Here is an 11,300-nt window from a genome sequence, read left to right as displayed (position 1 = left end):
CCCTTTCTGTGCTGCCCTCCGCATCTTGCCTGACAATCGCACCATGTTTTGTGGTTCTCTAAAAATATATAACAATACAGTGTAATGCACCTTCAAAGAGGACATGAAGGGAGCTGGTGTGAGAGAAGAGGATGCACAAAACCGGGTTCGATGGAGGACACTGATTCGCTGCGGCGACCCCTGAAGGGAAAAGCCGAAAGGAAAAGCAGAACTGTAATGCACTCAAAGACTCAATACCTGATGCGAGGTTGTAATATTTCCGTTTTTCTTTAGAGGCCTGGCCACCGAATTGCCACAAACATATTTATTTATTTATTTATTTATTTATTTATTTATTCGGATTCATATATTTGTTTATTTGTTGTTTGATTGTGTATTTGTTTGTGTTTATTTATGTATTTATTTGCTTATTTAGTTATTTGTTTGGTTATTTATTATTAGTGTATTTATGTATCTGTTTATTTGATTGTTTATTTACTTATTCATTTATTTTTTATGTATGTATGTATGTATGTATGTATGTATGTATGTATGTATGTATGTATGTATGTATGTATGTATGTTTGTATGTATGTATGTGTGTGTGTGTGTGTGTGTGTGTGTGTGTGTGTGTGTGTGTGTGTGTGTGTGTGTGTGTGTGTGGGTGCGTGCGTGCGTGCGTGCGTGTGCGTGTGTGCGTGCTTGCTTGCTTGCAATAGTGTTGTCAATCAGTTTACAACTAATTTATATGAAACTGCATTTTAATTACTGAAAGACGGAACTGATGTAACTGAACCACGTATATCAAAAGGAACACTATATCTTAAGCAGCAATAATATATGGTAATGTATAAGGTCTATTCTGAATAGCTGAACTGCGACATTATGTCATTTTTCATTCGAACAAATGAATCATATCAATGTGCTACATACATTCGTGCAACAATTTGCCTCGACACACCCCTACCCCCCCAAAAAAAGAGAGCACTTAGTGGCTGATCCATCTCTCATCACCGGGAATGAGTTGTTTGAGCACCGCAGTGATGTTTGGACGCTCCATCCAACAGTAAAAACGAGTTTGTTGACTTGAGCCCCTTCATCAATCTTCCACACGCTGGCTACAAAAGGAGTCTGTGTGGAGAATGGAGAGGTTGTCTGCGGGGTGAGGTGGGTGCGTTGAGGCCCAATTGGTCAGTCAGTGTTGTAAAGGAAACTCTGGTTAGCGTCGTGGCAGCTCGCAAGGAATAAAATGCCTACCGCCCATTTAAAACATTGTTTGTGAATGTAGCTAGTGTGTAACCAAAAATGATGGCATGTACACAGTTATTTGTATTATAAACAACTATACAATACAATACAATACAATACAATACAATACAATACATATTGATTTATATAGCGTTTTAACAACAGCTGAAGCTGGAATAAAGTGCTTAACATGGACCACTATCACATACAGGAAATAAAGCATTCAACGACACAGTTTAGCCTTCAACTCCACTAGCTTAGTGCTAATGCTAACACAATGGGGAAACTGTTGCCGCTCTAGCCAGTATGTAGCATCTATGTGGCGGTGTTATAACACTTAAGTAACGGATATTTGCATGCATTCGATGAAGTAACAAATATTGACGAATGAATATGACAATGTTCACGTGCATATATTCTTTATTCTCTGCAAAGAATGAGGTAAAATTACATCTGAGCTGTGACATCTCCAATGTCACAGCTATATATGTATATATCTGTATTTCATTGGATGAAGGCGTATTTACCACAAGGAGTAGCACAATGTACATTGAATTGAAGCAAAAAAAAACAATATGTATCATTCTTTAAGGATAAGCAAATCGTATATTAAATGGATAGACAGAATTGATTGATTCATGCCATGACTGTTTTTCTTAAGTAATTGTTGAGAACGGCAGTTGTATCATTAAAAAGACTCATAATGGTTTGTTCGGGGTTAAATGAATTTCCCTTCTTTTCAATGGGGAAATATTGAAAATATTTTGAATGACAGTGTGGTCATGGAACATGTGAAACTTGAATCTCAGTGCGTCAGTTTTTCACAAATGTGCAAACATAAAATTTTGCACTAAATAGAACTCGTCCATCACACTGCCAGATATTTAGTCATTGCTTCATCGTTTCCCAAATGAAGTTTCTACTGTTGAACTCTCCACTGGAAGACATACAAGTAAACAGCCGAATTGGCAAAGGGAGACCACAGCCCAAAAATGAGTGACATTTTTACTTAGTGAGCAAAACTCCGCATTTGTCGTTTTGTTTGAGTGATTAACTGCACGTGTCAAATGTCAAGAAATTGTCATCTCGTCAAAATAAAATCCACGTTGTGATAAGACCATGGAGGGCGAGGAGTCAGTGTGGACGCATGTTTTGTTTTTCATGTATTCACTGCAGAATTAAAAAGGCAATGGCACCATCCTGTTGGAAGGATTTTTTAAAACCAGGGAGTCGTAGCGATACATATTTATCGGAAAGCAATTTGAAGGTGTGCTGCATGATTTGAATGTGGAAACCTGGTGTCAGACTATATTAAGAAAACAAAACAAAAACAACAAAATAAGCCAGAAGGAAGTGTAGAATATAATTTCAGTAGTCAGTCACTCTTGCAGAAAACATAAGAAGCCCTGCTGAAATCTGATTCCATGCTTTGTTTGTACATAGATAGATAGTTAGATGGAGATGGATTGCAAATTTCCCCATTGTGGGACGAATAAAGGTTTTCTGATTCTGATTCTGATAAATAAATCCAGTAGATGTGACAATTGCTTTCAGTTTCAAGGCAACCTTGCAGAAAACAGTTGCTTGTAAAATTTTGCATCTTGCTTCAGATGGGAAAAATGAACACAGTTTGTTGTCAAAATATACAATTTGAAATTGTACTGCATGCTCTGAATGGGGAAGCCTTCATGGGCACCATCTTGTGGCTGGACTGGCATTTCAAATTGGACTGTTAAAATCAAGAATCGAGAACTGCAGATTCTCAATCGTGAAGCCGTTATTCACGCAGCATAATAACATTGCACTTTTTAAAATCCCTTTCCACATCACACAAAGAGTTTGTTAAAGCACACGGAGCAATACGGTCTGCCTTTGTGCTCCTGAAAGATTCCCTGGGTGAGCTGCCGCAAACAGAAGGCGCACACAAAGTGCTCCGGGTGAAACTTGCTGTCCAAAGCTGAGATGCAGCGGCCCGCGATGGGTTGACGGCAACTACCGCACAAAGTGCCCTGTCGCGTGAAGAAGTGTGTCTGGCACAGCGGGCGACCGTCCAGCTCCATGAAGCGGCCGTCAGAGAAGGGCTTCAAACAGTCCTGAAAGGGCAAAGATGGCAACTTTGACAATGTGGAATTATAAATACGGTTGTAAAAAGACCCCTGAGGTTGAAAAATCGAATAAATGGTCGAAAGAAAATAATCTACATCAGTATGGTAACAAAATATTTGTCCATTCCCATCACCGTGGATGGAAAAATGTAGAGTGGATTTTAGAGATATGATGGCAAAGTAACTATGTATATGTGAGGATGAGGAGCTCACCGCACATACGAAGCATTCCGGATGCCACGTGTCGTTTGCTGCGGTCAGATATTTCTCCATCACTGACCCTCCGCAGCCTGCGCACTTGGGAGCAAAGAGGCGGTAGAAGTCATTGGAACAATAAGGCTTCCCATCCTTCTCCAGGAAACCTTTGAACACACGTTCCCCCCGGTGATGTCATTGACTCCTTTTTTTTTTTCAAAAGCCCCTTTGAGCAGATTTCATCATAGTACCATCATCTCCAAAGAAATTTCCACAGTGTGCACAGAAAAAGTGATCTGGATGCCAGGTCTGGTCCATAGCTGTCAGGATGTTCTGCAACAGCAAATATCAACACTTATAGTCCCATGACCAATTATACAGCTGAATGTAACATATACAAAGTTTGCTAAACTTTGTGTATGTATAAATTTTCTCAAACTATGTACAGTGATACCTTGGCTTACAAACTTAATTGATTCCCAGACAGAGTGTGTAAGGCGAGAAGTGTGTATAACAAAAATTAATTTCCCATAGGAAACCATTAAAATGAGAATAATCTGTTCCCAAGTGTCCATAAAACATTATTTTCAACTAAATAAGCCGTAAAACTACACAAAATATACCTTATTTTATGTATGTATAATAAATGTGCTATTATATTGTAATGAAAGAAATACACTGCACTGTGTAATAAAGTCGTTTTATTTACCTTGGTCATGGTCGTTGATGGCTTGATGGTATGGAGTGGCCGGTTTCATCAGCCTTAAACACTTGATGAGGAACGTAGCCTTCTTCTTTCACCATCTTGAGGAATGATCCCGTGTAGGTGCTTTCTCTGCGATAATTTTACCTAGTTCCTAATCAATTGGTTCTGTTTAGCTGGGTTGATAGCTTTTTGCATCAAGTGTACAGATAGCTTGTGCGGGTTATTTGTGGAACCTGATTGATGGGATATTTTAACCTTGCAGTCTCCACTCTGCCTTTGAACTATCAAAGTTGAAACGAGTCCAAATTTCACTGTTTTCTATCCATTTTCTCACTGTCTCTGTCGTTCGTCTGCCTGTCTATGTTTACCCCCCCCACCCCCTCACTGCTGCGTTCTTGACCAATCGCGTGGCTTTAAGCGAAGACTGGAGGCGGGTAATAGAGGACAAAAACAAATCCGCTGCCACTTTCTTATTTGGAGAATGGCCTCACTCTCTCTCTCTGTCTCTCTATTTAATGTTTGCAGCTCCGTATTTCTGTCAACCCCCCTCCCCTCTCACTGATGCATTCTTGACCAATCATGTGACTTTAACCGAAGACTGGGGGCGGGGAATAGAGGGCAAAAACAAGTCGGCTGCCATATTCTTGTTCGGAGAACGGGCTCGTTCGCGAACGACACCTCACTCATTGTGGCGCTCCGTGTGTATCCCGAAAAATAGTTCGTATGCCAAGGTTAAATTTTTATAAATTTAACGTTCGTAAAGCAAAAAGTTCGTAAGCCAAAGGGTTCGCAAACCGATGTATCACTGTACATATTACTTTTGGTTTGCGGTAGAAGTCAAATGAAGTAAAAGTATATCATGCAATTTAAAACTACACAAGACTCAAACATTGATTTTTCGTAGGTGTGAATGGGAGTGTGAATTGTTAGTTTTCTCTGTATGCCCTAAAAGTGTCCATTTCAGGGATCTTTGAAATACTTTCACACGTAATAAGAGAAGCTAAAGCACAATTTTCGGACTGAAAAAAACACCACGTTCTATACTAACACTACATCATAAGAATTTATCAACATCGCAGGGGTCATACTAGTGGGCCTCAATCTGCAGTACATATGCACCTAAAAGCTAGCAACCACTCATTGACGACAGCGAGGTCAAAATATTAGCGAAAGAAAATAGATGGTTTGAAAGGGGAGTAAAGGAAGCTATTTTTAAAAAACAGCAAAACCTTTCACTAAATCACTATTGTAGTGTGAGGTTTAATTTGGATCGTGCTTCCAACAGACTTCTTAGATCGTTAACACATAGGCGTAGTCATGCTGATGAGGCGATACCAGAGCAAATGGGGCAATCAGGCCAGTCGTAGACCATAATCAGTCAGGACAATAAAAGTAATCAGTGTAGCCTCAGGAAATAGGCCTCTGCTCCCCCTAACCTTAGAGCAGGGACCTATCATAGCAGAGGTGTGGCACCGCCACCTCTGGACAGTCGGTATATATATATATATATATATATATATATATATATATATATATATATATATATATATATATATATATATATATATTGTAAAGTCTCGTTATATCGATATCGGATATATCGATATTTTTTCGGACTCCCTTGAATATCGATATAACGAGACTTTACTGTATATATATATATATATATATATATATATATATATATATATATATATATATATATATATATATAGGGTGTATATATATATATATATATATATATATATATATATATATATATATATATATATAGTGTTTTATATATATATATATATATATATATATATATATATATATATATATATATATATATATATATATATATATATATAGGGCCAGAGCTACCAGCAAAATTAGTTAGTTCGCTGACAAAGCCTTTTGGATGAGAAGGGAAATGTCCGACACCTTCAAAGAAGTACAGATGACGGCTGAAGAAACCTTTTCATCTATGGACCACTCCTGTACGACTAAGAGTTTACACAGACGTACTACGTCATAAGCTATTATAGCGCATTCCGCTAGTTGGGACGAATTGTAATCCCTCCATGGGAGCCGCAGCTAGTCTACTAACCGCCATATTTCACCTATTATAGTGATAAAAGAAACAAAGATATTCATGTAGGACTTTCGGTTTTCCTAAATTGACGCCACACAGGCGCTTGACACGCACAAAGGCTAACGGTTAGCTTGCAAAAAGCACCACACTCTGATTTCCCGAGTCTCACATTACTCGACGGGCCTGGCTCAACCTTTGAAATTGACACGCGTTCAGTCATGGGTTAAATAGGCCTCACACATGCGCGTTGTCTTGAAGTCCACCGCACCCCAAAAAAAATCCCATTGGTGTGAGGGTTGTGTTTGCTAATAGCGACTAATGGATAAACAGCGGGAACTGAATTAAATGTCTATTTAGAGAACCAAAAGGGAAATTATACAGAACTGAATCATCTATTAGGATTAAATACAGTTTCGAATCACATGAAACACATATCTAGAAACTTAAATGCTATTGTTTCTGTCAGTTTAAATGCTAATGTTGCAGTAATATCTTCGGCTGTCACCGACTGAATAGCCTCTGACCTGCACAATGGGCCTTTTGCAGTAACCGCAGCATGGAGAGAAGAGTTGCTCGTAGTCTTCCTTGCAGTATGGGCGTCCGTCCCTCTCAAAGTAGCCCATGGTGCTCAATTCCGTCTTGCACGCAAAACACACAAAATGCTGCGGGTGCCACATTTCACCCAATGCTGCAACCAGCTATACAGAACAGCAAAGAAGCAGTAGGCTCAATGTAAGTAGGGTCCATTGGGTTTACGCGTCACACACACATGTATGTTTAAATATTCTCTCACACACACACTTCTGATACTTCTTGATGCAAACAACTGAAACACACTCACACACTTCTGAAACACTCTACAACCCACGACTGAAATGTTTTTAATACACACACACAACAGAACCTCTTACACTCCTCTTCATGTTTTACTCACACATACAGTAAAGTCTCGTTATATCGATATTCAAGGGAGTCCGAAAAAATATCGATATAACCGGGACTATCGATATATCCGACCCTGTTTGCATGTAATTTTCTCCGTGCGTGCATAGAAATAGTATCGATATAACCGGGACTATCGATATATCCGATATCGATATAACGAGACTTTACTGTACAAAAACGTTCACACATACAGTACTGGATTTTTTTTTCTGCTCACAAATGTTTCTCAAATGCTCTCCCGCACACTCGTCAGCAATATATTTTCAATCCTCCCCATACCTTCCCCACAATCGCTTTGTGACAGGCAGCACAGCGGCCCTTAGCTGCTGTAGGTACTCCAATTTTTTCCAAGTCAGCACTCAATCCTCCGAGAAGATCATCAATACTCTCTGTATCTTTCCTGCCGGCGTTTGCATCGAAATCTTGTTGATCATCTTTTGGTTTCTTCTCAACAGACTGCGCTGGTGAAAGCTGTGAAGATGCTGGTGCGTTCTAAATGGAGAGAGGAGGTCAGATTAGCGTTGCTTGCTCAAAGGTCAGCCGGGTGATGATGACATGGCGTCCATGTTGGAACAATGCTGCCCCCTCTTGGTGAGAGTGGTTGAGTCACCTATTCATTTTTTTTCCTTTCTTCTGCATTTTTATTTGCGTTTATTCGTGTTTATTTATTTATGTTTTTATTTATTTTTTGGTTATTCATGCATTTATTTATTTATTTATTTATTTATAAGTTTGTGTGTTTGTTTGTGTATTTATTTATTCATTTGTGTGTTTGTGTAGTTATTTATTTTTTTATTTATATGCAAACAGTTGACTTTCGGGATGTGACGTGGGGTACACCCCGGATTAGTTGCCAGTCAATCACATAGTGCACATGGACCAGACAAACAACCATTCATAATCACACCTTTGTGAGGGAAAGTCGGGAAAAACACAATATGCATTGGGAGAACTCCACATACACACAAAGGACAAATTAACGATTCAGGGTTTGGTTGTGTGAAAGATGCTAAGTAATAAACACTCACCTCAGAACCTAGGCTCATCAGCTCTTGCAAAATGGAGTCCAGTTCTAAGGTGGGTGAGTCCTGGGAAGCTTCCTCAGGAAGTGACGGCTCACTGAAACCCCACAAGAGACCGAGACATGAGATACTCGAGTATGTACTGCACACTGTACAAAATTTACATGGGATCATGTTGTTTTGATTAAATGATCAACTATAGTCTTCTTTGTTAAATGTCAGAGCTAAATTGTTTTTTTTTCTTTTTTCTACCCTTTTGCATCCATCTATCAATTTTATCAACTGCTTTATCCTACATGGCTTAAAAAATATTTGAAGGCAAATACATGTTTTATGCTGGCAGTAGTTGAACGTTCGAAGAAATAAAATTACCTCAATGGGCAAAAGAAACAAGAAATTCATTTGAACAAGTCAGCCACATCAACAAAAGGGGATTGTGTTTCATTTGTTCAATATTTTGATGCTATTCATAGAGTCAACACCTGTAAAGTCTTAGGTTAGGTCCCTTTTTAGGTCCAGTGTTTACCGGGGATGACACCTGCGAGAAAAGATAAGTAGAGCAACAAAATGTTCCATTTTTCTTCTAAATGACAATTTGTCATTATTCAAACCCGCAAATGTTTAAAGGACAACCGACACCATTTTTTTGTTTCCTAATTGAGATCAGAAAAACGTTTTATAGCATCTAATGTACCCAAGACACACAGGCTGATATTTTTAGTCAAATGCAAAACACCAATGAAAATGACTTAAAGTGTCCCAAAACTACTTCAAAATGACCTCAGAAAGTTTCAGTTTCAAAGGTCCCGCCCCCTTGTTTGTGACGTCACGCCGGATGTCTTGCCTTGCTCGAGAATCAAAACAATGGCTTCAGATTTGGAGAAGATGCTTTCTTGTTGAATATGATTCAAATAGTTCTGAAGAGGAAAGCATAAATGTTGCAATCGATTAAAGAAGTCCTTCCGTCTCATTTTGAGGCGTCTGGACTCCTATGTAGCGTCCCAGAAAATGCACAAGATGGCGCCCAAGCTTCGTTGGAAATGGGCTGATTTGTCTGCTGTCAACTAGTATCAAATAGTAATCTTGGTGCAACACACAATGATTTACCACTGCATTATTTATGTGTTTTCCTTCTAATTTCGCCATCAACACGGATCAACACGAAGTTTTCAGACCAAACAAAGTACCGCAAAATGCATTGTGTGTCGCTTTCTCAGTCAGGGGCGTTCCAGATGTGACGTCACATAAGGCATCGTCATCAACTCGAAAACAAGACTCCCTGAATATTCAGCGCGAGTCTTAAAACATAAAATATAGCTATATGCGTTGTAATCTTTGTAAAATACGCTCAGTAGAAGTCATTTGAAGTGATTTTACAAATAATGGACATAACTTGTCCGGAGGCGTCGGGTGTCCTTTAAGTAAGGTGATTCAGAGTGAATGTTTTTTCCGGGTAGTCTGTATCGCTAGCTAACAAGCTAACAACACATCACACTTGCGCTGGATAACAGCTGATGCCAACAAAATCTTTCCAACTGTCTACCGCTTTAAGAGTTTCATTGCTGCCTTCTGAAACAGTCGGAGTGAGGGTTGGTTCCTCCAAAAGCAGTTCTGGAACAACACAAAATGCACCTTCAAACACTTCACTGAGATTCAGGCACACACAATAAACCATTCAACAAATTATTTTCCACTTTTGGTATTGAAGGTTGGTGGGTATAATTATGTTTCCTGTATAAAGTTTGTGTCGGAGGAGAAAGATGTTTGTTTGCGTTGTCTGGTTGGATTTAATTTGTGCCAACAGGTTTCCTCCGGAAGATGACGTCATCACGTTTTACAGAAGTAAAACTTGCTGAAAATATCTCATGCAACCTACGCAACTTTGTCGAGCTCAAGCTTGGTGCATCTGCACTGATGTTAATGAGAGTAATGATTTTTTTTTATTCTGAAATAACTTTCAGTTTACATTTTGCCCTTCTCATGTAGCTAAATCATGTTAAACAACATCAACTTTATAATTAGATAACCGCAAGATATTATAATTGAGACAACAACATAGACATGAGTGAGAGGGGTAAATGACCGTAATGTACATTATGTCTGTCAATTCTATTTTAAATCCTGATCTCATCAGATCACTCTGCCTCAAAATCAAAGTCAGGTGATTGATTTGGAAATTACCGAAAACATGTTATATAAAAAGTTGCCTTACCAAGCTCGTCCATGTTTCTCTCAGAATGAATATGTGTGTTGTGTCCCCCACCCCCTCCTCCCTGCAGCTGCATTTACTGAAGTAACCAACCACAAGTCATTCTCCACTTCCTCTGATGATATTTCTGTTCTGTTGCTAAAAAAATAGCATCTCAATCACCCATGATGTTTTGGACATTTTGTGAAGACTGTCACAAAAAAAGGGGCATATGCAATGTTTTTGTAATTTTGGGGGGGAAATATGCTTTTGGTTCATGAATTTTGCATCATTTACATCCAAACATTTTTCCCAGTCTAACACTAAAACAGCTTGATGTTTTTTTTTCTGGTTTTAGTCACGTGATGTTCATAACACAGCCCAGAGGCATTTTGATGTTGTTAAAAGCCAACAGCAGGGAGCGGTGCCGCATAAGTCTCGTGACTCAAGACTTGGATAGCCAAATGGAGTGGGTTATTTGGTTTAAATCTGATTTCATCATCACAATCTGTGATTAGACTAGTAGGGACACCGAGAACACATTATTATAAATTATTGAGGCATATAATAACAAACAATTTGAAAAGCGTCTTCTTTACAACTGAACTGAAAATAATCTTTGTCACCATATGGCAGAAGTAACTTGTGTTGCGTCACGACCTCGCACCACTGGAGTCGATACCATTCACACTCAAAATAAGCGGAAGTTCAGATTTCGTTCCGATTGGTTTTGTCACCTAAAATTACTGAATAAATGGTTTTACGATAATTATTGTTATATGAATTGTTGTATTAACAAGTCCAAAACCATGTGTGGAAAAAAATATGATTTTCC

The 11,300-nt window shown here is 38.8% G+C and overlaps 1 protein-coding gene across 2 annotated transcripts; it reads right to left on the bottom strand.

Moving 5' to 3' along the window:
* Positions 1–1,373: 1,373 nt before the first annotated feature.
* lpxn (leupaxin) lies at positions 1,374–10,530 on the bottom strand. 2 transcript variants are annotated; one of them, XM_089001694.1, is made up of 9 exons: positions 10,490–10,511; positions 9,773–9,888; positions 8,760–8,815; positions 8,284–8,374; positions 7,535–7,747; positions 6,835–7,008; positions 3,779–3,860; positions 3,546–3,694; positions 1,374–3,320 (listed from the first exon to the last, which is right to left on the bottom strand). In XM_089001694.1, exons 1-9 carry the CDS (start codon positions 10,500–10,502, stop codon positions 3,054–3,056), a joined length of 1,161 nt encoding a protein of 386 aa, XP_088857820.1. In that variant the 5' UTR covers positions 10,503–10,511; the 3' UTR covers positions 1,374–3,053. The 2 variants fall into 2 exon arrangements, with proteins under 2 accessions (XP_088857820.1, XP_088857819.1); XM_089001693.1 differs by having other exon boundaries at positions 1,375–3,320; positions 9,821–9,888; positions 10,490–10,530.
* Positions 10,531–11,300: the final 770 nt, after the last annotated feature.

This window comes from Hippocampus bargibanti, linkage group LG07, assembly GCF_051943395.1.
Source record: "Hippocampus bargibanti isolate YZ-2025 linkage group LG07, ASM5194339v1, whole genome shotgun sequence".
Classification (NCBI taxonomy): Eukaryota; Metazoa; Chordata; class Actinopteri; order Syngnathiformes; family Syngnathidae; genus Hippocampus; species Hippocampus bargibanti.
The sequence above is the reverse complement of the archived record's forward strand: the minus strand, read 5'-3'. Positions and strand labels throughout refer to the sequence as shown.

Coding starts and splice junctions, on each gene's coding strand:
- lpxn (XM_089001694.1), bottom strand. Junction 8,375..8,759: donor CCTAACCTAAGACTTTACAG/GTGTTGACTCTA, acceptor GTGGGGTTTCAG/TGAGCCGTCACTTCCTGAGG. Junction 3,861..6,834: donor GCAAAAGGCCCATTGTGCAG/GTCAGAGGCTAT, acceptor TTGCTGTTGCAG/AACATCCTGACAGCTATGGA.